The 27,772-nt window shown below is 40.5% G+C and overlaps 3 protein-coding genes across 11 annotated transcripts in view; 1 reads left to right on the top strand and 2 right to left on the bottom strand.

Moving 5' to 3' along the window:
* Window positions 1–199: 199 nt before the first annotated feature.
* Window positions 200–16,837, bottom strand: shrprbck1r (sharpin and rbck1 related). Its single transcript, XM_061758057.1, has 15 exons — window positions 16,210–16,837; window positions 15,557–15,731; window positions 14,309–14,374; window positions 11,949–12,032; window positions 11,605–11,746; window positions 10,778–10,868; window positions 10,376–10,685; window positions 10,194–10,294; window positions 8,710–8,880; window positions 6,352–6,512; window positions 5,449–5,560; window positions 3,585–3,764; window positions 2,577–2,675; window positions 2,359–2,502; window positions 200–1,166 (listed from the first exon to the last, which is right to left on the bottom strand). Exons 1-15 carry the CDS (start codon window positions 16,480–16,482, stop codon window positions 1,086–1,088), a joined length of 2,190 nt encoding a protein of 729 aa, XP_061614041.1. The 5' UTR covers window positions 16,483–16,837; the 3' UTR covers window positions 200–1,085.
* prlh2 (prolactin releasing hormone 2) lies at window positions 16,701–21,794 on the top strand. Of its 3 annotated transcripts, XM_061758061.1 has the most exons (6): window positions 16,701–16,837; window positions 19,497–19,555; window positions 19,623–19,723; window positions 20,346–20,536; window positions 21,430–21,451; window positions 21,539–21,794. In XM_061758061.1, the coding sequence occupies exons 4-6, from the start codon at window positions 20,368–20,370 to the stop codon at window positions 21,624–21,626; spliced, it is 279 nt and encodes a 92-aa protein (XP_061614045.1). In that variant the 5' UTR covers window positions 16,701–16,837; window positions 19,497–19,555; window positions 19,623–19,723; window positions 20,346–20,367; the 3' UTR covers window positions 21,627–21,794. The 3 variants fall into 3 exon arrangements, with proteins under 3 accessions (XP_061614045.1, XP_061614042.1, XP_061614044.1); XM_061758058.1 differs by having other exon boundaries at window positions 21,430–21,794; XM_061758060.1 differs by lacking the exon at window positions 16,701–16,837 and having other exon boundaries at window positions 18,925–19,723; window positions 21,430–21,794.
* A 1,138-nt stretch (window positions 21,795–22,932) lies between these two features.
* Window positions 22,933–27,772, bottom strand: part of myripb (myosin VIIA and Rab interacting protein b) — an 87,903-nt gene continuing 83,063 nt past the window's right edge. For 6 of the 7 annotated variants that reach the window (XM_061758050.1, XM_061758054.1, XM_061758051.1 and 3 more), the window contains 4 exons: window positions 27,525–27,686; window positions 26,841–26,936; window positions 26,686–26,746; window positions 22,933–24,576 (listed from right to left, as the gene is read on the bottom strand). In XM_061758050.1, the coding sequence (XP_061614034.1) occupies window positions 24,533–24,576; window positions 26,686–26,746; window positions 26,841–26,936; window positions 27,525–27,686 (363 nt within the window). In that variant the 3' untranslated portion in view covers window positions 22,933–24,532. The other variant, XM_061758053.1, reaches the window with a different exon arrangement.

The raw sequence follows: 27,772 nt of genomic DNA, 5'->3' as shown, positions 1-27,772 counted from the left end.
ATATAACTCTTGTATCTGCTGTGATTAGATCGTACAGGTATACCTTATTCAATATTTTATTTACTAATAGTTAAGTGTTCTTCATGTGGATTCAATTTGTTGCCCCGCCCCTGATTACCAACATTTCTACAATAGTAACAAAATTTACACCAGATATCAGTGGAATAGTAATAATTATGTAAGGTTTTCCCACAAAGTGTCATTGTTTAAAGGGTATTTAATGAGAATTAAGGCACACCAGACACCACACACTGATGACATTTGATTACATATTAAGACAGTGCAGTATTTTGTATGGCTTGTCAGTGCAGGATAGTCATCTTTTTAAGGAGGTACCCTATTTAGGGGGAGGACTTTTTTAAAATAGGGATCTTCTTGAGAGTACCTACTGTTCACATCATTAAGTTAACACCATGCATTTGAAGCAAACAGTGGATTGATGGCAGGAAGGGATCATTAGCTTATACAACACGGGTTTACAGGTGACAAGTTTCCCTATTAATTTTACACTAGTAATCAATACAAAACTTATTCTGCTTCTTCGTCAGCTGCTAAAGTACATCAAACAGACGTTCAAACAGTTTTCATTCTGCAGGCAGAAAATCGAATTATGGAACAAAGCAGACATGCTTATAAGAACTAAAAAAAAGACTAAAGTTCTGAGAAAAAAAAATAATTGCACGGGCACAAGGATGAAAACCCTGATTGAGAGTTTGTGCACAAGTAAAAGGCCACTTTGGTGTAATGTATTGCATTTTGGTACAGTATGTCAACGTCACACACCCCTGAAAGGCTACATTTGCAGGCGAAATCATTTTCAAAGGCACCACATGCAAGAGTTACTATTATGTCATCATTCTGATATATTTTTTTTACTGTTATCGATGAGAATTTCTTTGAATATGCTATTATGATTGTGTCAAAAAGCTTGACGGTGATATTTAGAAACAGTCAAGAAAAAGTATGCATTTTATGTTCCAACCTTTTAAAGTCAGTTTTTGGCTAAATTGTTCTTCTTGTACTTCGCAAGACAATGTTTGGTTTCTCGGCTCAATCATTTCCACACGAGACGACTCTTGAACGACTCAGTGACAGTTTTGACATTTTGGATGGCATTTTTGACGGTTGACATTACAGCGACATCCTCCACTGGTGTCGCCAGGACCCTTGAAAGACAAACAATCGAAGAAATTAACATTGTTTCAGTTGCTTTACAAAAATGTCTCATCATAAAGTGGCATTTACTAGGGTGTTTATTAGTGTCATAATTGTAAAAACAACAACAACAAAGAAGTGACTACTTTTCTAATCCGGATTTATAACTCACACTGCACAGATTTGGACCATAAAGAACGTCACAGATTACAGTGTAACTAACCACTCAAGTCGAACACTCCAAAAGTAGTAATCATAAACGTTCTTTGGGGGGGGGGGGGGGGGGGGGGGGGGGGGGCTCAGTACGTTTCCAAAGGATAAACTGTGCAAGTTTTACTTTTTCTTTTGATTGTTGGGTTTCTGTGATGGCAGAGAAACTGTAGTAACTACTATAGAACAAGTAACAGAACTTTATTTATAGAGCACTTCACTAAACAAAAGTTCTGTACATAAAATTGAACATAAACACAATAATAAGAATAATAGTACAGGGGGTATTTCAAAAGTTACTCATGGTTTTGTATTGTTTATAGAAAATGTAACAAAGTAGATGACATTCGAAAGGTAAAAGCTACATTAACTGAGAATATTGGTGGTACTATCTTTGATTTGGAATGTTCATCCATAAGTCAGTGGTACGCCTTGACGCGTCCGCCACCTTTTTCGTAGCAATCAAGCCACCGTTTCACGCATTATATTATAATATGGATACATGCTGATAATGCTATACATTACCTTGCACCTGATGTCCACACCAGTGGGATTTTTTTTCCTGTGATCTTTTTTTTCTTTTTATTGTGGGGTTACAACAACGTGAAAGTCTACAGAACAAGGTCTTCAGATCTCCGATGGCTTGAAGGACGCATCAGAAATGCATAAGCTTCAATGTTTTACCCTGTGAATTTCATCCACTTTGTTTCAATTACATTTTCAATAAATACAAAACCATGAGTGACTTTTGAAACACCCGATATATAAATAAACTACTGAAAATTGAAATGTGAACAACTTGGAAATAAACAAGAGTCTTGGAACGTATTGTGTCCGACTTTGGAGCCATGAGTGACTTTTGAAACACCAGATATATAAACTGATGAAACATATACTGTGAACAACTTGGAAATAAACATGTGCCTTGGAACGTATTGTGTCGGACTTTGGAGTCTTCACTATATACAGTATTAGTTGGTCTGGACAACTTACCTTTGGACCCCAGCGATGCCCTCTGGTGACCCAGCAGATTTCTGTGTGACAGACAGTGCAGCGCACCCAATCACATCCGTCCCTCTTTTGCACAATGATGCCGCACTGGGGACAGTGCATCGCCTCCCCAGATTGCACCAGAGTCTATTAGTGAAATGCAAGATATGAAATGAATTATAATATGGACACGTGCTCATAATGCTATGCGTTTAGCTCACCTGAAGTAGATGAGTTGTCCTCCGTGCAGCAGAGTCGTTGATAGCGCGGGCTGCAAGATCATCCTGGTACTGCTTACAGTTCATTCCATCGTGAATAGCCTGAGAAAGGCAGTGTTATTGTATCATGCAGGCATACCTAATGTTTTGGGGAGTGACTGTCATTTTCGAGTAATCCATCTATCTATTCATCCTCTACACCGCGTATCCTCATCACCCTGAGAAAACCCTCGCAAGCACAGGGAGAACATGCAAACTCTGCACAGAAATAAATGCCTCTCACTGTGAGGCGGTGGTGCTAACCAGTCTGTCACCATGCCACCCTTTCCACTAGTAATCAAATATTATAACAGTGGTGCCTTGAGATGCGAGTTAAATTCGTTCCATGGCCATGCAAAACACTTGTATCTCAAATCGTCTTGTCCCATTAACATGAATGGAAATTTCATTAATCCGTTTCACCCTACCGCCTCCAAAAAAACCCCCAGAAAAAATAATGTTTAATGAAGAACTATAGCACTCCATCATATTGTTATTCATAAAAACAAGAAGTAATGACATAATTAAAGCAATAAGCTTTTGTCACATTGCATCAATTGAATGCTGCTCCTTCTGCCTATAATTCTAGTAGGATTGACAATAATGTCTACGGCACTAATACTAGTTGCTCTACGCAGAGGATATGACTTATATTGTCTGCCTTTCTTCAGGCAGTTTGTTTTAAATACTCAAGGTGTAATCCTTTTTTTGTTTTTGTTTATTTTGACAGTAAACTTAAATTAGGAGTGTAATTAAACAGCTTGAACTCTTTGGCTGAATTGTTCACTTTTCTCCTTGTAAAGTGTCTCGAGTACACTGCCCCCATAAAGTGCTCATAGTCTGTGCTCACAAATCAAAGCAAAAAAATTGGTGAACAACGCCTCGTATCATGAAAAACTCAAAAATCGAGTCACTCGTACCTCAAGGCATCACTGTATCTTGTATTTGTGCATCATTTGGAGTGCTTATTACCTTGCAAATGAGGCAGTTTTGCTTCGTGCAGACGGGGCAGTGATACACATTGACCGTGTCCTCGTACACACACCAGCCGGGGCAGTCTGCAGTGGCACAGTGGTAGCTGCCCTGACATTGGGACTCTGCCACGGACAGACTTCTCTGCAGCCAGCGTTGATACTCCTCCGGTGTAACCAACTTACAAAGCGGAAGAAGAAAAATGTCGAGACAATAGCAGTGCAGCAGAACCTCCAAAGTTGAACATCCCAGAGGTGGTGCATGACGTGATACAAAGTAAGAAAGTGGTACAGTAATTGGTCGCAAGGAAATATTTTGAACTGGTGTATCTCGCCTATTGTTGAAAGACGAGTTTCAAATAATAAACTGTTTTGGGATCCTATTTTGTGGTACTTTAACAGTTTAAGGTATTAATACAGTATATGAAATTTTAACTCTAAATGCTAAATAGCATAAAGAGCTTTTTAGTCAGTAGCTGTTAAACTTTAACGGGAAGATGAGATGGATCAGCTGAAATATACATCTGTCATGAACAAAAAATAGGCAATATAAATTACCATAGTCATCAAACAGAATTTCAATGAAATGTAATTAGTCAAATGTTTGTCACTTTTTAACTTACAAATCTGCCACCTTGAACGACAACGTTGCCTTTTCCAGTTTGACACGCGACGTCAGCGGTTGACATGACGTTGCTTTGTTTCCTGGCTTATGCAGTATTAGTTCAGCAAAGTGAGTAGTTTTTGTCCAGAAAAGTTAAGATGCCGAAACATTGTGTGGCTGTGGGATGTTCCATCGTGACTGGAAAGAGCTTAATCGGGATTGGACAAGACAAGTCCAGAGAACGCGGGACAAGTGGGAGGCCACAGCCTACTTGGTACTGTGCAGTGCACATTTCACTGTGGTTTGCTTCTGCAGCTTTTATTCTGTCTTAACTATTTTTTTTATCTTGCACCAGGAGTGAACGTGTTATCTGGGCACATGACCTTTCTAGCTTTCAGTAAGCCTGCTGATGTGGCCTTGGTAACGTGGGAGGTGGAAAGTACCGCTGTAAAGCCAGAGTGTAAAAACTAAATACTTGGCTGCTCACAGTAATACAAGCTGCCATGATGATGCGAACTATAACGTCATTGTAAGAACATGGCATCTTGTTATGCTGACGTGCCAATGATTAAGTGGGAGGGTGAAAATACCTCTGTAAAGCTGCAGTTTTACAACTAAACACTAGGATGCGCCACAGTAATACATACATACACATATACGTTACTAAACAAGCAAACCTTAGAATTAATAATAATACTGATCAGACCTAATTAGACAAAACAAGCTAGGAGGTGATCATGACTAATATTTATTGCATATAAATATATCAATGTATAGAAAGTCACGGGTGTGCATTATACAAAGGAAGAAGGGTTTTCCTGATTTTTGGAGTCAATTTTGGAGGTGTGTATTACACTCAAGAGTGTATTATACACAAGAAATGATGGCATGCTCTTATCAGTATGTTTGAAGGTCTGTCGTGTAAGTGTGTGTGTGTTTTCATAGCAAATAGCTAGAGTCTGTAACCTAGTGTATAATATATGCGGCTTGCATCAGTTCATTTTAAGAATGTACCCTATACCCTCTGAAGTCACTGGCACAATTGTCCTCGCGTTCGTCCTTGCTTACAAGCGATGGCCACTGCTCCACCTCTGGCGAAAGCATTCAACCGGTGACACATTTTCAGGTGGCTTTTTTGTCACTATATATCTTGAGGTTTTTTTTTTTAGAAAACCTTCTCATATTCACTTTAAGACAATGTACTGGAATACCCGTAGCCAATCACGGTCTTACATGCGATGTGTTTCATGGTTTTACTCACAGCTTTGATCTCCCTCTCCTGCAAGGAGCATGTACAGGCATACGTGTCATCTCTGTAAGGACAGGACACTTCCGGCTCCTCACTCAGCATAATGACTGAGCGCAAGCATTCTCTACAGGCAAACACACAAACATTTCATTTCTATCATTTGAGGACCAACACAAGAGCCGTATCAAAAATGATCAATGGAGAGATAATCCTCACTATATGAAACTATGCATCCATCCATATTGTAAACCACTTGTCCTCATTGAGGGGTTTCTGGAGCCTATGATTTTGGGCACATCCGGCACTGGTCACCATTCACACTCACATTGACACCAATAGAAAATGTTGAGTCTTCAATTCACCTTGTTTTTGGTATGTAGGAGAAAACCAGAATAAAAACCACACAAGCACAGGGAAAATATGCAAACTCTACACAGAGATGTCATGGTTGTCAACTGTAAGGCAGACCATGCTGCCACTAACTAAAGCCACAACACTTGAATACAAGATCGAAACGGGTCCTTATTATTATTGTAAAGGCAGAATTGTTGATACAGGTCTTATATTTGGTCTGTTTGTGAGGGTCTACTAATGCCCCCCCCCCCCCTTATAATATCCCATTATAACACATTTCAATGGACCTAAACATGGATAGTAGGTTAACTGAAGACTCCATATGTGCAAATGCATATTGTCTATGGGTCAAATTTTCTCCATAGGTGTGAATGCATGTTTGTCTGTCTCCTGTGATCGGCTGGCGACCAATTCAGGGCGTAACCCGCCTCTCGAACAAAGTTATCTGGGAGAGGCTTCAACAGACCCATAACCCTAGTGAGGGTCAGTGGCACAGCGGATGGATGGATGGATGGATGAATGGGGAACACATTCCACTTCTCTTGTCCTACCGACTCTTACTTGCAGAAGCAATGGAGACACTCCCTGAGCATGGCGCCCTCTCCTGCCTTTAGCTCTACATAGCAGATTCTGCAGTCCAAAGGCTCGGGATTCGGCACTAAGTCCTGGCCGTCCATCATCACCAGCTGGGCAAAATTCTGCTGGCGCTCCTCTTCCCTTGCCTGGGACAATGGGCGTTTTCATTGGCTGTCAACTTATTGAACATTACTGGCCTAACTTACACACAGATGCTGATATACAGTAGGTAATGTACTGTATATCGTATGCATATTTTTCTATTATGATTGTTTTGATTGAGAATATATATATATATATATATATACACACTTAGATAATGCAAACTTAACACCATCATCAAATTAATGACCACCTCTACTTAATATTGTCGTGTGGACTCAAATGTTTGCATTTGCAGCATCTTTCATACCAGCTCATGTGGCCATACAATCACAACGAGCCTTGTGTATTTTTTTTTTTTTTATGTTCCAAAAGATGTAACAATGGTATGACAATTATTGCATAAATTTTATTGTACAAAAATTAGAAAACAAGTTTTGGATGCCCAAAATGACACCTTCAAATTTAAAAAACGTTTATTGCTGAGAAACTCTTCATAGTTAACGATTCATCAAAACAATATGACCCTTCCTCTTCATTGGACTGACACTACAAACAAGTCAATACAATATAAAATATATATATATACAATATATATTAAAAAAAACATATATATATACACACCGTATTTTCATGACCATAAGGCGCACTTAAGTCTTACATTTTCTCCAAAATTGACGGGGCGCCTTATAATGCGGTGCGCCTTATGTGTGCACCGAGTTCCAAAATCTGTAAATGTTGTTGTGTGATGAGCGCTCTGCTTGACTTTTTTTATTTTTATTTGCACATTTCCTGCCAACACACTGCTTACACAGAGGAAAAGTGGACGTGGCTGAGAACAGTGGAAGGGTGCATGAAGTAGGACACTAAAGCCACGCCCCCAGTAGGTATACAGCGCCTTTTTTTTTTTTTTAACCGCTTGACTGACTGGGAGCATTTCTGGGGTGTGCATTGTGCAAAACAACATTGGTTAGGCTAAGGACCCCCAAAAAGGTCACCTACGAAGAGACACGCTTAAGAAGCACAGTTTAAACTGCAAGCTATCAGTTACGCGGAGGAACATGGGAATCGCGCAGCCGCGAGAGAATTCAGGATCAACGAATCCATGGTTCGCAAGTGTAGGAAGCAGGAAAACGAGCTTCGCCAAGTCAAGAAGATGAAGCTGAGTTTCAGCCGAAAAAAAAGAAAAACAAAACGGGGAAACAAGGCGAGGTGGCCCGAGTTGGAGGACCAACTCGAGCAATGGGATTAATGAGCAAAGAACAGCCGGGAGAAGCGTCTCAAGTCACCATTCGACTGAGTGCAATAACTCGGGGCTTGCCATCATTCCGCGAGGCTTGACGAACCGCTGGACATCCGTGTAAACAGGGCGTTCAAAGTGAAGTGAGCGGCGTGGGAGCCATGGATGACAGATGGCGAACACAGCTTTACTAAAACAGGGAGGCAGCGGCGGGCGAGTTACGCCACAATTTGTGAAAGGATTGTGGATGCTGGGGCTAACGTGTCTGCTTGCACTGTTGTTCGAGCTTTCGCACGGCAACGAGACTGACTCGAACCTGCCGTGTTTGCTGGAGAACTTGCCCAGCTGTTCCATTTCGGATACAGAAGATGAGGACTTTGATGGATTTGTGGATGAGGATTAATCAAAAAATAACATGAGTACATTGTTATATACTTCAATAAAGTACAACCGAACTCAGTTTTGCTCCTGCTGCCTTTGCCATTGTTTTAGCGTGCATGCATGCTAAAGTAAGCTAGCGTATGTTTTACCATGCCTGCGACCAATAATACGGTGTGTGTTAAATACAGAAATAAACCCCATAACTGAGACTGCGCCTTTTAATACGGTGCGCCCTATGGTCCTATAAATACGGTACACACACACACACACACAAATAGAGTATATATACTGGCGCCTGTGTATGCCTGTGAGTGTGTGCGTGTTTAGTAGTTCTGGTCCAGGTTTAGAGTAGTAAGTTGTATTGACTCCCTGCACTCCTCAGCTCTCTCTTCTCTCCTTCTCCTTCAAGAAAAAAAGAGACAGAAGAGAAGAGAGTCAGCCTGAAGTTTGTCGACTTGCCACCTAATGACGATGTGTTTTTACTCCGAAATATGCGATAGGAGTACATGCATAGATTAAACATATTACTACGACTTACGCCAAATTGCACAGCTGCCTTTTCTTTTTAAGGCCAACTCCTACATGTTTGGTGTTGTATTTCCACAGAAGCAATGTTCTACCTGCTGGTACTGTATAATGGCATCCTTCTCCTGCTGGAGCCGCCTGAGTTCCAGCGAGTCGGGCTGGTATCCGCCCGGAACAATGTAGGTCACAGGGCGGTTGGTACTGCAGATCTCACAGCCGGGCCGCAATGGTTTGTTGATGTAAGTACAAGAAGGACACGGCCAACCCTGAAGGAAAACATGGGTACTTTTATTCCTTATCTTTGGCTGTCAATTTAAATTCTATTAAATACAGGTCATCACTTAAATAAACACCTCAAAAACACCTTTACTTCTGATCAACAAACACTGTGTTGCGATAGTAGACATCAATCGATACCACACTGCTTTCAAAGCAGACATCTGTAAAGTTCATAATTTGGACACCCGTTATTTAAACCATGCCAACTTTTTTGACCCAGCCCCCTAAAAGAATCGGAATCGAGAATCGTTTAGAACCGGAATCGAAATAAGGAACAGGAATTGGGACCGGAATCGCTCAAATTGAAACGATGCCCAACTCTATTCGACAGCGTGGAAAACGTGGGCAAGTATTCACTTTGCCACATCCTGTTTCAATTAGCTATTGGCGAGGTAGCGAACAGGCACCGTAAACCCTGTAATGTGTATGCATATATATCTGCTACTGGTTGGCTGCTGGCAGTGGTCACTCAACAAGCTATATGCTTGATCACACAACCTGAACAGCAATCGAACTGCTGTATTCCGTGTTTCACTGCGTTCACGTTTTCCTTACCACTATACATCAATACTGATGGCGCTGAACACATTTCCTTGGTTATACACCGCTTTCAAGTTTTCAAATCAACCAAGTACTTGCGCTACAAATCCAAGACACAATTTTCCCAAATTTAGAGTGACAAACAATTATCCAAAACATCAAACGCGAGTTAACTATTCTTTCAAACCCCCATGATAATTTTAACTACAGGTGAATCTCAATGAATTAGAATATTGTCAGAGAGATTTATTTCGGCATTGCAATTCCAAAAGTAAAACTCATAAATTATACAGATTCATTCAACACAAGAAAATACTTTTCAGAAGGCCAATTCCAACCTCAAATGCCTATTAAAATCTTTTTGGCTGTTTAAGTAACATTTTAATTTCTTGGAGATGGTAAAACTGTTCTATGCATGTTTTGAGTGCCAAAACTTCTAATTTACCTTTGGAATTATTTCAAAATAATCAACATCATTATTATATGTTGTCAGATTCTGTGTTTAGCAAGCTTTCCAATGATCCCAACCTTTTGAAAATAGGCTATAGATTACCAAAGTACCTTGAATTTGTGTGCAAACAAAGAACATTTCCACGCATTAATGAATGACCGTTCAACCATCCATTCCTCTTAAGTTACTGTGCTGAGAGGTGTTTTTAGATGAGTTTTTAAATATATACAGTTCGTGTAGTAGACTTCATTAGATTGGACTGCTGTACTTATTGTTGTGGACATTGAATGTATCTTTCTAGTGTGTTACCTGAAAGGAAGGTGTGTTTATGCCGGATTCTTCATCTAGTTGAGGCAACTCGACACTGGGGACATTGACTTTTAGCTCACTGAGGTTTCCGTTCTGGAACCCTATTCAGACAAAAATGGAAAATGTCAACACACTTGATTTGCATGTCCGATGGCCGATGCAAAATCAGTGGTGTCACTCACCAGCGTTGCTGCAATTTAATCTAGCTGGCAAGGTTTTATAAAGTTTCTCTTCTTGAGATGCGATACTATTATGAGAGGGGTGATGGAGAAAGGATGCACATGGAAAAGAATTGTGGAGGAGTGCACTCTCCTGGTCCTGTTGGAGGAGTTGGCGAGTCAGGTGAGCGTGGCAAGCTGACAAGAGGTACAAAAAAGCTGTGTCGCCATCTTGACGAATGCCATATGAAGCCAGGGAACGCTGGTTAGTGCACAGGCACTGGCCAATCACCCAGCGCTGCACCCATGGGTGAAAGCCATACTCTAGAAACATCTGAGGTGTTGGACATGAAACAATGAAAGGGGAAAAAAAAACGTGAATTCACAACAACAAGGAAAGGAGAGAACATGAGACAAGACACTCACCTGGTGTTTCAAAGCTGCAGTAGTCATTACAGGAGAAACCTTCATAGTGATGCAACATGATGTAGAAGAATCCTCTACTACAACAGCCAAACTGTTAAGAAAAAACAGGCAACAGTCAAGAAACTCTACCGCTCCGGTCAATACTGACACTCACCGACTACATCATTAGGTACACTAGCAAAATATGAGATCCAATACAAGAGTTGCAAATTGCTTTTTTTACAAAAGCCTCTTTCGCACTGCCTGTCAGAGCTGGCTTTTTCCTGTGTCTCTGTTCTGTGTGAAAGGTATCTACCGGTATATAGAATTGGGGGTGGGGGTGTTTGGCACAAATATCTCAGATTTTTCTGAGGTAATGGCTCAAGCATGACAGAGGCGTGGCGGCAGCAGTGTGAAAAGCACAGAGCGCAGAAACCGGTGGTGTGAAGTTGAACAATTGTCGCTGCCTGACAACTATTTTATGGTCACACCTTTGCAAGAATCTGTCGATGCTGTGAGCGTGCACATAGAGGGCTAAAGATAAGTCAAATGGCACTCAGTAGAGCGCAGACTCCATTAATTAAACAGATAGCTACTGTCTGAAACATTTCAATGTAGTCTCACTAAACGGTCCATTAAATGGCATGAAGGACCAGTCTCTTCATGACAGCATTTTATCCATCTTGTACATATATCCATTTATTGATAAAGGGTTTTTGAGCAGTCCTGCTCATAATGTGCATCATTTATGGCATGAACCATATCATGCCTGCACATCGACAGGTCAGACTATTTAGGTGTCTGGTCCAGAGAAAACTACAAAGCATTTCTTTGAACAACCAACCTACTTGATTTCAGTGTCTTCACATTGTCGTATAGAGGGTTGGATCTTCAGCGCAGCATTTTGGCAGGAAAGCTCGGCAGCAAAGACGGAGGCCAACTTCATGTCACCACCCTCGATGGCTTGGGTCAGCTCGATGCATGCGTCTTCTATCGACGTTTACGTACACGCGTTCACATGGAAACACAGAAGGGCCAACTTAAGGTGAAAACCCAGGCAAATGTATGAGGAGGATTTTGCCAAACTTCCAGTGAGTCAATACATGAATGATGGAATGAACACATGGTGAGTTCCCTTCTCGATCTACCAGGTGGTTCAAATGAGATAAGATTGAAAATGTTCCGTACACACCTAACTGCTGTAAAGATGAGGTGTTCTGGAATCGGAGACACTCTCTGTTGTTATCTTTACCAGCTCCAGCTGAAACACAAACAACTGTGATACAAAAAGAAGCCATGCAATGACGAGAAGCAGTACAAAATTTATCACAAAAAATATTTTTACAAACATGCTACATCGGCGATTAGGGCAAACTGAAAAAAAGTACAATTATGAGAAACAATTTGTAATATTACAAGAATAAAGCAACTGTGAAATATCAGATTACAATGCACAAAAGAAAATCAGATTTTTTTGCATCCACGAAGGTGGGGTTGAAAGAAACTGTATCAGTGACATAACAACTTTATTCCGTATTGTTTTTCTTTTCCGTCAAGGATATTAGCTCCTGTTCATCTTCAGACATAACAAAAACACTTCCTCCCTGCTGTTTGGTCAAAGGGAGAATCCTATGAGACATTCACAAGTCACAATTTATCTGCAAATCCTCTCATGTTTAGTGTGCCAGTACAGTTTTAAATTGATGATCTAAAAAGATTAGGTGATGCGACATAAAAAGGTGCTTGTGATGAAGTGATTTTTAACAGTAAGTAACAGTAAGTGGAAGCAGACTTTATAAATGTATACAAATAATTGGATCCCAGGGGGTATTCAACACACACACCTAAGTGTAAAGCTGAGCTCCTGTAAACCAAACCCCGCTGGCGCCAATAAAGACACACTGTTTGCAGTGATTCTCAACCAGTTCGTTAGTGTGCCACAAGAGATCATCAGGTGTGTGGCAGAAAAGCATTACATATTACTTAATCGGTCTGAAAAATATTTACTACGAGTAATGCACCTTTGTTAAACTACCGAGTAAACTAGGGTGGAAACGTGTAGGAGTAAATGGAACAGTCGTTAAATGGTTCAGGTCCTGGTTCAGTTATTTCGTAACCACTGGCAGTGTTCAATCTCAATTGAATGGCAATGACCTATGGGGTCCCTCGAGGGTCAGTTCTTGGACCCCTCCTATTCAGCCTGTATATCCTACCCTTGGGTCAAATTCTTTAGAACTTTAATTTTGACTATCATAGCTATGCAGATGACACACAGTTATATCTAGCAGTGTCTCCAGATGACTACAGTACTATTGAGGTGTTGTTTCACTGTCTAAAACAGGTAAATAACTGGATGCGCCAAAACTTTCTTCAATTAAACGACAACAAAAATGAGATTTTGGTAGTCAAGGAAAGAAGATTGCTGTTCGTAAATACCTGGAGTCACTCTCTTTAAAAACCGAAGTCCCAGTGTACTGATAGATTCCGACCCAACTTTCAACAGTTATATTAAATCAATTACTAAAACAGGCTTCTACCAGCTGAAGAACATATCCAGAGTGAAGGCTTGCATGTGCCAAGCAGACCAGGAGAAGCTCATCCATGGTTTTATCCAAGTAGACTTGACTACTGTAATGGTGTTGGACTCACCCAAAAGAGGATTAAACAGCTGAAGCTCATTCAGAATGCTGCAGCTCGGGTTCCAACCAGAACAAAGGGGTCAGAACATATTTGTCTAATTCTAAAGTCTCTGGCTCTCAGTCACCTTTAGAATAGATTTTAAAAGTTCTGCGACTGGTCTTGAAATCCCGAAATGGTTCAGGTCCTCAACACATGAAAGAAATGCTAATGGGATATAAACCCAGTAGGGCTCTGAGATCTACAGACTCAGGTCAGATAGCAGAGCACAGAGTCGAAAGCAAACGTGGTGAAGCGGCATTTAGCTGTTATGCTGCACACAAATGGAACAAGTTGCCAACAGAGGTGACGTCAGCTCCAAGTGTGAACTCTTCTTTTTTGTCATGCTTTTTAGAGCATTTCCACTTTTAAATGACCTTTCTTGCACTGTACGCTGTTTTTAGTTTATTTGTATTGTTCTCTTTGTTTTAAATGTTTATTAGCTGTTTTGTTTTGGTTTTACTTTGTTTTTAAATGCTTTTAATCATGGAAAGCACATTGAGTTAACTTGTGTATGAAATGCACTGTATAAATAAATTTGGATTGCTTTTGTTTTATCTGTGCCAGCGACATTCAGTGAGGGGCAGAACAATTGCTCTTCCACCAGATGCCAGAAGGTACATAATGAAATTGTGACAGTTTAGCTGGTATGTCGTGAGATTTTTTTTGTCATGTAAAATATGTGTCTGGGTTCAATAAAGGTTGGGAAACACTGCTTGTAGTCTATCCGGAATTTGAATTGCGTTGTTAGAAGTCTGAACTCACAGTACTGGATATCAAAACGCAGGACTATTAATGACACCCAAAGTAGACATATATAACACAGCTATATTTACTTTATATTATAACTGCGTAGACCTAAGCTCAGCACCTCACCTCCACTCAAGTCTGCACCTTCAGTAGAGGATAATAGAGTAGCTGATCCACTTTCTGCCACCGTTTCTGAAAGAGACATTTTATTAGAAGTAATATTTAATTCATGGGTAATGGCCAGTTTCTGTATTATGTGCTCAGGTCAGTGGTCCCCGACCACCGTGCTGCGGGCCATCTGGTACTGGGCTGCGCGTCCGTTAGCCTTTTATTATACACTTAATTAATTTCTGCTCGTTCCCTTTTCTGTTTGACCAGCATAAGAATTTTTTTTTACGAATTTAAATTTATTACACAATAATGACCACTCATTTTTTGTGTGGATTAATTTTAAGACGACTGTATTCATTTTTTATTTTTTGTAGATTTCTTTATTACATAACGTTACTGATCTGATTCACAGCATCCTGTATGTTAGCTGCTAACTGATGTGGCAGTAAGCAGCTAACCGGACTACTAGTGGCGCTGTCCCTCCATATATCCCAGACATTCTACGCAACAGTGAGGTGCAATAAAATACTGTACCAGTATCCCTGCATTGAATGGACTCTTGAGAGCAAAGCTGCTCAAAGCTGAAGAGGCAAATGTTAGCCACTCCTCCCCAAGTTGTCAGACACACAGAGATGCACACACAACTCCTCCAACTAGGTGGATTGTGGAAAAAAACATTTCGCATTTTTTGCCAAAACTTACCTTATGATGTCATTTTAAAAAAAATAAAAAATAACTGAAATATTTAAATAATGCCAATAAATCCCCCAAAAAGTGCGCCCGTGGCGGGGAGAGTCCTGCTTGGAACTCAATTGGGAGTCATAACATGTCAGCAGCACATTGCCGGTTGCAGACACTTTCTTTGAAGACAAGACCAAAAAAATAAAAAATAAATAATAAAAAAAAATTATAAAAAAATAAAAGCTGTCGGTCAGTCAGATGGTTTTACTTTTCATGCAACAACATGCAACCTAAAGTGCTTTACATTGTTAAAATCAATCCCGTCCCGCCACTCATCCACACACACACACACACACACACACACACACACACCGGTAAAAATAAAAATGATAAAAATGTATTAATGTGATGACCTATGGTCAGTGACCTTTGATTGGGACACCTAGGAACTGTTTTTAATTATTAAAAAAACATGCACTTTGTCTCATTTAAGACTTGCATAATTTCACATTAAAAATGTGATTGTAATTTGCAATACAAGTTGTGGGTTAAAAAAAAAAAAAAAAAGCAAGGGTCGCTGACCTCTGTGTGCTTCTCTCAGTGAAGTCATCATGACGGTGGCCCACTGCTGGGCCTCTTGCTCACAGCCAAAGTTGAAGCTGATGCGATCATGTGGAGGCGCTGCCAGACTCAGCTCGTGACATGTTGCCGCTTTTACACGATAGTTCACAGACGTCAAATTATACTCTGCGATAGTCTGGAGAAAGAGAGAATAATAACAATTAGACCAAGACTACAAAGATATCTGATCCAAGATGATGCCATATTGCTCCGCCATAGCAGTCTCAGTAGTTTCACTTTCTGTTTCTGAACACTGTCACACCCAAACATACCTGTTGTTGTCTTGCGATTGGTTATTCTCTGTGCCTCTCAGTGATCAATAATTTTACATTTAGGTCAAGAATCAACTTCAACTTGATATTGCATGACACTGCACGATTACAATGTTAAAATACTGGCTCAATACGTAGTGTAGGAAATTGTCAACACCGTGACACACTCACTTTCTCCATATTATATATATATATATATATATATATATATATATATATATATATATATATATTTTTTTTTTCTACACAGCAAACCTACATTTATTCATACAAGCCATAAAGCCACGAGTCAAAAGCAAAATCTGTTGGAAGTCCCTCTGCGATGCCTTCCAGAGAACTCACCACGCTGCGACCATTCCCGCTGCACTCTTGGAGCGACAGACGGAATTCCCCGGACTTCTCCGGGTCCATACAGAGCTGCAGGCGAAGGGATTCGCCGCCTACTCCCGGAAGACGCAGCGGTCGAATAGCAGAATGGCACAATGACACCCGAACCGACATGAGGACGGTTTGACAGTTGGGTTGTGGGTGCGACGCTCCATACTCGACAGGCGGAGGAGGCGCGCGCTGTTCCGTCACGACACCGGCGGTCCAACCGCCCGAACTTAGTGACATAGTGTCAAGGGACGCATTTAGACGAGACACGAACAGAACGGGCTCTACTTTTGTTCCACTTCGATGTTCTTTTCCTCTTTGCTATGTTTGTAGCATAGTAGCTCTCCCAGACATTTCACTACCTCACCGACAAACAGGAAGCAAGTGCGTGGGGTTGTCAAATGTCACTTCCTCGACCGCCAGATGGTCTCCTCCTCTGCTATGTACTGCAGCTCCTTTTGCGACAGATTAACGTTTGCTGAGGAGATTACAAACTATAAAAACCATTTTTTCCCCCCCAGAAGCGCCTGTTCCTATTCGACCGTCATGTTTTACAGCTGCGTCGTCTTCTTCGGCTTGTTTACTGCCAGACAAGGTAAAATGTTGCACACTGCCACCTACTGGAGTACTACGTAACTACATCCTAAATTATTCCTCATGCTTTCTTTTTTTTTTTCCCTTGCCCGATTGGGGGTGTTTAGATCAGGCGATGTCGTCGACTTTTCCCAATTTTAGCCCTTTGAGACTCTTTTGTGATTAAGGACTATACAAATAAACGTGACTTCCTCCGCAATAGAACACGTACTGGCTGCAGTTTGCATTTCATTGTTGTGTGGAATGTGGGGCAAAAATTGTGAAATTGAATCATGCACATGAATAAAATTTCACATGGGCTGAACTCTTAATAATTTCAGATGACATTTTCATTTTATTTCAGTCTTGTTACTTTTAAATTTCTTATGAACAAATAAGGTTTCTGAAGTTTGTAAAATTAACGTTAATATTTTATTTATTTCTGAAAATGTGTTTATGAGCGAGTCATTCTTATGTTCCGCCACTTTTATGCAATAGTGGGGCTAATTTACATAATGACCTAATAATCCATGACTTGGCAACTTGGCTGGGAAAGGACCACAACCACTTTCAAGGGATGACCAGAGTTGCTTAATTTTATTTGGTGTACAGAATATTGTCAGCAAACAACATTTGCTTTTTCTGATAAAGTTGTCATATTTGGTTGCTCGGTTGTGTGGACACGGTGGGGGGAGGGTATTTGTGTATAATTTCTTCCATTTGCAAATGACACTAGTTTACTGCAGGGAGGACATTAAATGATTACTGATAAAACATGGAAAGGGAATTGATCAAGCTAAAGAAATAGTTCCATAGAAGTAAGCTGTCACTAGTTGAAAGCAAAACTAAATTCATGGTGTTTGGTGGTGGGAAGGGTGATAGTGAAATTAAATAGTTTTACTTTAAATCAGCCAAATCTGTTGGTCTTCTGCATAAAGCAATGGAACTGTTTAATAGGAAATGTTTGCATGTATTGTACTACTTTATGACATTTATTGCCATATGCCATATTGTGTTCAGGTCAAAGGAAATGTACAAAGAGACAAATATCGATCACATTATTAAAACCATCACTCCTAATTCCACTTCTGGTCAGTAGCCTACTACTATAAACCTAAATACAATTACATGGATAAAAAGCAAAAGAACATTTACCTTCGGTCTGTCATGGAGTGGAAATTATTTTGAGACATATTTCCCACTAACGATGACCTTGGAGAGAACTAATTAAGTTTCTCCCAATACCTCTCTCACCTCATTTTTTTTGTACCATCGAGTAAACCTTTGTAACATGGAGATGATTACGTACAATAATACATGTCATTACTGTAGACTGTCTCTTGCTGACGTTATTGTTTACTTCAAACTCACCACAGGGGGGCAGCAAAGCTCGACAAAAGTCAAGGCATGTTGATTTCGGTTTTCAGTGCAGCCAAGTTCAAATAGATCCTGAACAAATTTGCCACATTCATCACTAAGATGTCGCTGTAATTACCACTGCTGAAATCATTTCATTCTGATGTCCACTGTAATTATTCGAAATAAAGATTTAAGATTCCACGTTCCGGGAAGAACTTGAACCCACAATTCCTACCTTTAGAAGGTGAAGCCTTATGCATAGGCCACTGGAACTCTAATGATGACTTTTGACATTAAGTAGATACAAATACTTTAATTTGTTACAAAGAATGAATGCTTCGATTAAGTTAAGATAAAGTCCCGATTGTCCACTGACTTTGAGCATTTTTTTTTTCCCCACCCAGGTAAGACGACGATCCAAACACGGTCAACCAAGCCCACGCCATGTTTCGGCCACAATTTATGAGACGATTAACAAAATATACTGTAGCAGTTATAGGGAATGAGTTCGAGCACACGTTTGGCCCAGGCAAGTTGTGAATCACTCGCCTAAGCTGGTCTTTCTCAATCAATAGCACATTTCTCAATAGCTTAAAGCAGCGCAATGGGAGGATGCTCGGGTATCAAGCAAGTCATGACATTCCAATTCACAATTTTTCAAGCAGAATCTATTTGTAGAGTTGATATCTTCACAAAAAAAAAACAAATAAAATAAAAAGACAAGGTAAAAATCTTACATTGAAGGAGTCATCCTTTATGTTGTTCCATTCAGGTGTGGTGAAGTCATTCAATCAGGTGCTGATGACACAGTGTTGTTTTTCAAGAGGCAGACCAGACATGAAGTATTATGGCACAGGGGAAACGATTCTTCAAATTGAACCTTTGGTTTCCTTATGCTAGGAAATGCTAATGATTTAAAAGTTCAGTGATAAAAAGATACAGACACATGCAGTAGCAGTATTGTTTCCCCCCGGTCCACGGCAACGATTTTAGATATTTTAGGCCTTCACGTGACACAAAAGGTGTTTAAACCCAAATATGTTTTGGTCCAAAAGAGAAGCTTTTAAATGTTGACTATATTACCAAATGTATATATTAAAAGGAGTACTTTCCGTTCATTAGACACTAAAGCTGATTGTGTCTTGCCTTGCCCCGGACAATCAAAAAGATTGATGAAAGGGCCATGAAAAAAGACGCCCACCACAGTTGTGGATCACAGTCTGACAGAAATGTACTTGAGGTGCTGGGTTTCCCCATGTTGACTAATTTAAAGTTGTCTTCACGTCATCAACTTGCTGATGGACGCCTCTGCTGCGTGACAGACGGCAGGACGACACAAAAAGGACACGTCCATTTGCAAAGGGCTTCCAGGAGTGGGAAGGTAAGGGCATGGGGGGGATGAGGGGATGCGTCCTGTGTGTGCGTGGTGTTTATTCATCATCCCACAGGCACATGAGAAGCACAGATATATATAAGATGCTGCACACCTGCGTAGCTCTAACAACTACAGACCTCGCCAGCTGACCTCAACCTCTTACCAAAGTTCAGGGTAAGTTTAAATTGCTCTTTTAAATAAGGTCACATTTAAAAAAAAAAAAAAAAAAAAACAATTCATACATTTGGTTAATTCCGAAATATGTATTATTGTTAGCTACTTGGACATGTCAAGAGAATTTCACTTCATTCATTCCTATTCGTTTGGATACATTTGTTGTATTTCATTTACTATTTTGTTCAATACTGTACATATTTTCCACAGCATGGGTTTAAATTTTTGTTTTTCAAAATGTAACGCATTGTCACATAAAAAAAATAATAAAAAAAATCAGTATGTATTATTCAAAGGATGTTATCATGAGATCTTGGTCAGAAAGCAAGTTCTTATCTTGAACAAAATTGTAAGCAGGGTCAGAAGAAAAACAGTCTGGATCTGTTCCAGATTTGGCATTATGGCAAATTGCTGATAATTCAGATTTAGTTAACATCTTCAAACTGTGTTCTGTCTGTAATTTCTCGAGAGATAAGATGATGTAACATCAAGTTTGGTCGCCTTGGATACAAATACATTTTAAATTGGGTGCCGAGGAGTCCATGATTTAGTCAGTAGAGCTTCTCACCACCCGTTTGAGCATGTGGTGTGCATAAGGTGCCTGACCAGCCCCTTCTTGCAGTGCCTTCGACTGACTCCTCAGCATGTTGCTCAGGAGAAAGACCGATGTCCAGGCGAGGTGCGGGCTGCCTGCATCTCTGGCTCTCGTCCTTGTCCTCGTGCTCCTCCTGTTCTCCCCCTGCAGCCTCAGCGGCGCACACAGGACCACGGTGGAACATGACTTTCACATTGTGCACAACGTCGACAACAGAAGTAAGCTTCAACTGAATTTCATAGGCTTCTAATTTCCTGGTTTAAAAGTAATTATATAATTAGTAATAATTAAATATTTTCATTAATATGAAAATCAATGAATAATTGGTATAACATTTTAATACCCTACTAAAATAGTTTATATCCAAACTGGTTTTGGTGGGCATAAAAAGCCCACCGACCATTGTGTGGACGGCGCAGCAACACAGTTTTGCATGCCATGGCTTACTGGCCACAACATTAGGTACATCTGCACAATGTAATAACTAGAAGCGCAACAATTAATCGACAACTATTTCGATTGTTGATCAATCGTTTGGAGACACTTTTCAACTTAAAATTGTCAAAAATCCTCAGAATTTTAGCCTCTCAAAAGTAAATTTCTCAAATGTATGCAGTCCTCCATGAAAGCAGACTGATATTTGTGTTTAGTCAAAATAAGACATTTGCAAACATCTGCTTTTACTTTGGAAACCAATGACCAACATTTTTGCACATTTCTGATGTTTTACGGACCAAACCAGGAGCTGAATCGTAATCAATTTATGTTTGTGAATTGTCAACATATCAATGTCCTGTTTTGAATAAAGGAATGGATTTTTTTTTAAGCTGATCAATCAATCAAATGAAAAATAAAGAAACTGCTGAAAATGCCCGAGATGGTTTATTCTGTTTGATTTTTGATTTACCTGCAGTATTCATACATTTTAGTTACTCAATATAATTGTGGACTATTAGAGGTTCATGTATATTTTGATTCTGACGTGGACTTTCAGTGACTTTTTGAATTCCACAATTAATGTACATAAAGATAAATGTGTGGAAAAAGTCCCTCCTGTATCATATCCCATCTCATATTTGTGATAGAAGTGATGCACCTGCTTGTTGTCCAGGTCCAGAGATCGACCCCTTCTGGTACGTGGGCCGCGGCGTCAGACCCATCGGGCGCTTTGGGAAGCGACACAGCAGCGTTGAGGTAATGGGTGATGTGCCTGTTGTCAGGATGCTGGAGCTGCTCTTCAACAGTCTACGGAACAAGGAGAACCTGGACAAAGTGCTGCAGGGAGAGGATAGGGACTGGCTACCATGACAACGTGCATCGCTCCCTTACATCAAAACCAAAAAACTCTTTGCTTTGCTTTTTACAACACTCTCATTCTGTGTTTCTCTGGTGAGTGTTAATAAAATCAACCTGCAAATGTGTTTGTGTACATATAAAATGCAGTTAAGATCGACAAATAAAGATTAAATTAACAGTGCTTAGGCTTGACTTGTTGATGTAACACACCACACATCCAAAGTGTTTCAAGTTGCAAATTTTATTTCCTTCACAATACATCTTTCTCGAGGTGCACAGTGGCACACATTAATTTATAAATTTGTATTTTTTTTTGCATGGTAATATTTTCCCCAACATGACATGGACTGCAACAAACGACTGCACGTAAGGTGGATGTGGCACTGCGCACGGTAAACCTCAACCTCGTCAGTCACACTGGATTTAAACAGCAACAGTGTGACGCTTTATCAATTGCATTATTAACGTGGGACACGGTTCCATTAATTCCTGTGTGAAGTCATGATTGTTATACTACATTGAAAAAAGTGGTTCAACTATGATTGGGCAATATACACATATATCATATCCATTCCCCCCCCCCCCCCCATACATATACATACTGTATATTAAATTCTGAGATGAGATTTTTACAAAAATACAGGACACAGATGATTGGACCCTTGTAGCTGTGCTTCTCATGGCATTTGTACATCACAAACATGCTTTTATATATCAACACTCCAAGAATGACGAAACATAACAGGATCAATGTTAAAAAAATATGTGAAAAGGTTGCAAGGACGTATCGCTCACAGAAAGGGGAGGAGCAAGTGCACAGAGGCAGATGGATTGCACCTTATTTATTTATTTTTTTTAGTTTCCACCAGCCAGTCAGAAAATCAACCCTGCACTCATGTGGAATGCTAATGGTGGTTATGATGGGAGGAAAAAAAACAAAATAAAAGCAATATTCTCACATTTCATAAGAATGATGATAGCCTTATTTCCCCATTGTAACATTGTCCTCAGAGTTTTAAATGCAGACGTACACTGAAAGCACTTGGAGTTTGAAACCACTGAGGAGAAAATAAAGATCTCTCATTTGCGATAATATGCATAAAAAATGTCCTATAAGTACAAAAATAAATTGCTTGTAACAAAAACTGTGGTTTTATGACTCTGGTAAAATCTCCCCACTAAAATCTAAACGTGACAAAAGTTTGGACAGGAAAAGATCTGTCGCTCAAACAAAAGGCCACCAAGTAGGAAAGTAAGAGAAAATGAGAGGAGAAGAAGAGAATACTGCAATGAATGGGCGGCTCGTGTTTCATGATGATGAATGTCAGACCATCGTAGTTTAATGTTGTATTCGTTAACATGATAGTGTGTGCCTTCAGTAATCTCTTCTTATTAGTATGTCTACTACGGCTACCATTTAATTCATCTTGAACATTTTGGTAAAGACCTTTTTCTCTTATTTGCGTTCTAGAAGAACGTTAGATGAGAGAATGTGATGTCACAAGATATTACAACAGACAGACTTCTTGCTTATCTCTTAGCACAATGTGGTGACAAGAAGAAAGTATGTATGATTTTAAAAAATATATATGTACACCAACCTAACAGTTCAATATTTAGGAGGTCTTAATTTTCTAATGTGTTGGCAGCTACTGGCTAGAACTCTCATCGAAAGTTCCACAAGAGCGCAGATAAGAACCAGAATGACAAAACCTTTGCTACTAGTCGGTTTTGGTAGATGGCAGGAAAAGAATGATAAGAACAGACCCCCGTGGTCATGGAGAAGACTGATATTTCCGATCTCTGACTTGGAAAAGTGTATTGGAACGAGAGTCAAAGTTGGAACAAATTCGTGTACAGGTACACTGAAATGTGATGCCACACAACTCTGGCGCCCATTGTGAATATCAAACGCAATGGCAGTGTTCCTACATATTTCTGAATTGCTGCTCCTGAATTGACCTATTTTAGCAGATTTTCTTTCAACCTATTTTGTGTTATTCACGCAACATTTATTTGTTGTTTTTGTGTTCAGGCCAAAGCCCTGTCTAATACAAAAGTATTACTTTGGCGCCATCTTGTGGGGTCTTGGAAGTATGTTGAAGTGAGGAGAGGAGCTTCATTCAGACAGACCAACGCACTCCCTAATAGAAAAGTAGTGCTTTGTCACCATCTTGTGGCTCATGTGCCTATCGGTAATTATTAACTTATTTAGTTGCGGAGTCAATTACCCTCAGATTTGTTGCTATTCAAGACAGGGCTTGCTCCCTACCCACTGCGAATAGTAAAAGATTATGTAAACCATATTTATCCGCATTTGTTTGGGTCATCAGTCATGTTTTTCATTTATTGTTTTCACTACAATGCTTTGACGTCCAACCTCGGAAGCTCCAAGTTGGATATTTCCCACTTCCCAGCACTCGGGAATGATCATAAAATGCCAATCGTCCCTCTGAATGGGAATTATCATCTGGTAGCTGTGTGTGTGCAAATGAACAATCATTCATGAAATCTTGAAGGGGGGCTAAACAGCCAGGACCCACGTGACATTCCAGCCCGGTAAATGTCTTATAATTATTAGTCTTTGACTTCATGGTATATCCTAATCACGGTAGATATTAAAGTTGTATATCTGTACACAGATTGTTTTTGAGAAGTGTTAAGGCAGAGACACAGACTGTCCACTCATCTTTGCTGTATACATCCCGTCAATGGCATGAAAGGGCTGAGTGCTTTGTGGGCCGCAACAGGGCAGGTGGAGGCTCCTGTTTGGTGTGGAACTGGAGGCGGACGCTGGGTCAAGGCACTGGATGAGTGGGTGAGAGGGAGGGGGGGGGGGGGGGGGGGGGGGCCCTTGTCCACAGGGCTCTGGTTTGTGGCCCTGAGGGACTTGTGCTGCTGCTCCTTCCTGATCGACACTACGGCCGAAAGACTTTCACTGGCTGTTCTGGCTCCACCTTATCTGAAATGTCACAATTTTAATATACAGCAATAAGGGGTAATATCAAGATATTCATTCATGAATGATACTCGAAAAGTATTCAATACAGCGCAGACCCCCATTTTAATTATTTTACAAACCCAAAGTGAAATAAATCATGGAATTCGATCCATCCATGTTCTGAGTCGCTTCTCCTCACGAGGGTCGCGGGCGTGCTGGAGCCTATCCCAGCTATCATCGGGTAGGAGGCGGGGTGCACCCTGAACTGGTTGCCAGCCAATCGCAGGGCACATACAAACAAACATTCACACTCACATTCACACCTACGGGCAATTTAGAGTTGTCAATTAACCTACCACGCATGTTTTTGGGATGTGGGAGGAAACCGGAGTGCCCGGAGAAACCCCACACAGGCACGGGGAGAACATGCAAACTCCACAGAGGCGGGGCCGGGGATTGAACGCCGGTCCTCAGAACTGTGAGGCAGACGCTCTTAACCAGTCGTGCCGCCTATGGAATTCGATATTTATCCCAATTTTAATGTTGGGGTGGAAGATACCGCAGAGAAAACAAAATCCACTGACAACAATTTGTATTTATTTTTTTGCAGAAAGCGTCCTAGTTCATGGTGGATAACAAAATAATAGCATTTTATATTCTGTGGTAGGGAGAAAGTTTCTATTACCCCTCAAACAGCACAAAGAGAAAATGAATTGCTCGAATAAAAGTGTTAACAACATGGAGATTCGAATTTGAGTTTTTCCTTTTAGGAGAAGGCGTTAAGATTATACAAACAGGGGAAGTCTCCAACCATTTGCATTCTGGGTCTGTTATGTATTTTTTATTTAATACTGCAAACAAAATCAATCAACAAATAATCAAAACAGCACATCTTGCCTTTGTGCTTGGCAGAGTTAATCTAAAATTAGCGAGGTGACTATAAGTGACATAAGATGTCTTAGTCACTGCGTGTTCCTGTGACTAACTAAAAAAGCTTATCTAAATCAGAGTTGCATACGAGTTGATGCTGGCGATTGGGAGGGTGGAGGGGGTTGGTGGGGGGGGAGGGGGGAACAAAACAAAACAAAAAACAGAAAAATAAATAGCCATTCAGTGAGATTAAAAGGAGTCTAGTTCTTGTTGGTTGATAAAACAGCCTTGCTCTCTTGTGCAAGTTTCCATTTCGCTGCTTTACATCTAATGGAGCTTTTCAGCTAATTATCCCGCTGGCCAGCAGATGCATTCACTTTTACTTCCATTCAGCAAGCCAGCTTTTGTCTTTCCACAATAAGGGAAATGTGTGATATTAAGCAAAAGTGAATAAAATGTCTCTCCCTCTCACACACTGATAAAAGATACACACAGACACACACACGCACATACGTATGCACACTTGCACTTTAAGGAAGATATATTTCTTCAAATTATCCATTTTTTGTCCGTTCACTTAACAGATTTACAAGAACAACAATTTGGGATAATATGTTTTTATTATTATTATATATATTTTTACAATACTCAAATCTTACCAATTATTAGATGCTCACACCTTAAGTAAGTAAATAAAAGATGTTGAGGTTACTTTAAAAAGCCTTTTTTAAAACGGTTGAAATATCCATCCATCCATTTTCTTTATGCTCACAAGGGTCGCGTGCGTGCTGCAAGCCTATCCCAGCTATCTTCGGGCGAGAGGCGGGGTACACCCTGAACTGGTCGCCAGCCAATCGCAGGGCACATAGAAACAAACAACCATTTGCACTCACATTCACACCTACGGGCAATTTAGAGTTGTCAATTAACCTACCAAGCATGTTTTGGGGATGTGGGAGGAAACCGGAGTGCCCGGAGAAACCCACACAGACACGGGGAGAACTTGCAAACTCCACAAAGGCGGGGCCGGGGATTGAACGCCGGTCCTTAGAACTGTGAGGCAGATGTGCTAACCAGTTTTTCAGTGTGCCGCTTTTTTGAAATAGAAAATATTTAAAAAAAATAAATACATAAAAATAAAATAAAAAAAAAAAGTTTGTGGAGGATGTTGCAGTATTGTTTTTTTTTCTTCTTCTTTCAAATACAGTAAAACCTGCAGCAGCATGTTAAATTATTTATACTGAAATCTTTATGTGGTACCTTTTAGTGGAGGGGCTGGCAGCTTCCTCCTCTGATGGCGTGAAGAGTCCAGGGTTTGTGGCTACATTGTCAGTCAAAACAACAGACATCATCATGACTCGACTAGATGTACTGTATATAGTCATTTAATAACACATGGGTACATGATTAGATACCTTTGCTGTTGGCTTGAACTTGGAGATATGATTGCACACAGTCACATCTAAACCTGCTGTTTTAAGAGCCGATATCCTGGCCTCAATGTTGGATATCTAAAAGTAGAAATAATATGCAAGATACTTGATTAACTTGTAAAATACTTACCCTTATGCTTGAACATTGTGTTGGCTACGGACAATCTTCGATGAGCTATAACAGAACACCAGTTGAGGTCTGCCAGCAGAACGAGGGAGTCACCAGAGGGCAAAGCCCCACCTTTCAAAGACTCCCAAAAAAGGGTGGGTACGCTAAGCTGGTGTTTAGTCTATAGGCACAAACAATAGTAAGGACCGCCCTTCCACCCGGAAGCAGAGGGAGCCGAACTGCTCATCCACTGGGTTGAACTTCAACATACAGGCACCAAGCTAGTGCTGGGAATAAGTACAGTTTGTACTTTCAAGAGAACTGGTACCAGAGCCCAAGCTCTGTGTCGAGGCAAGCCCGACTATAACTAGTCTGAGCTTCTCAACCTTGCACACCAGCTCAGGCGACCTTCTCTGCCAGAGTGGTGACATTCTATGCTTTTGTAGCATGGGATCATATCGCTAAGTTCCCCCACCTTCAGCAACCACTCAGCTCGGATTCTATTTGATCTGCTGCTCCGCTAAACGTGATGAACAACAAAGAATTTTCTCCAGTACCTGCATTTCAGATTGTTGGACCTGAGCAGCAGCAGTAGCCACCTGGTCTTCCAGGAAGGCCAGTTCTGTGTCGGTGGTCCCACTGCTGATATTGCGGGCACACTGCTCCAAGTCCCCAAGTGCACCCTCTAGGCCATATACAGCGCCAGCAGCCAGGTAAACCTTCAAGGTGAGAATCGTTGAGGGACTGAGAAAATAACTAACTATTATATATTAATATTATATATATTATTGATGTGAGGCAAAGC

This window comes from Phyllopteryx taeniolatus, chromosome 20 (genome assembly GCF_024500385.1).
Source record: "Phyllopteryx taeniolatus isolate TA_2022b chromosome 20, UOR_Ptae_1.2, whole genome shotgun sequence".
NCBI lineage: Eukaryota > Metazoa > Chordata > Actinopteri > Syngnathiformes > Syngnathidae > Phyllopteryx > Phyllopteryx taeniolatus.
Note: the sequence above shows the minus strand (reverse complement) of the source record. Positions and strands in the feature narration are given on the sequence as shown.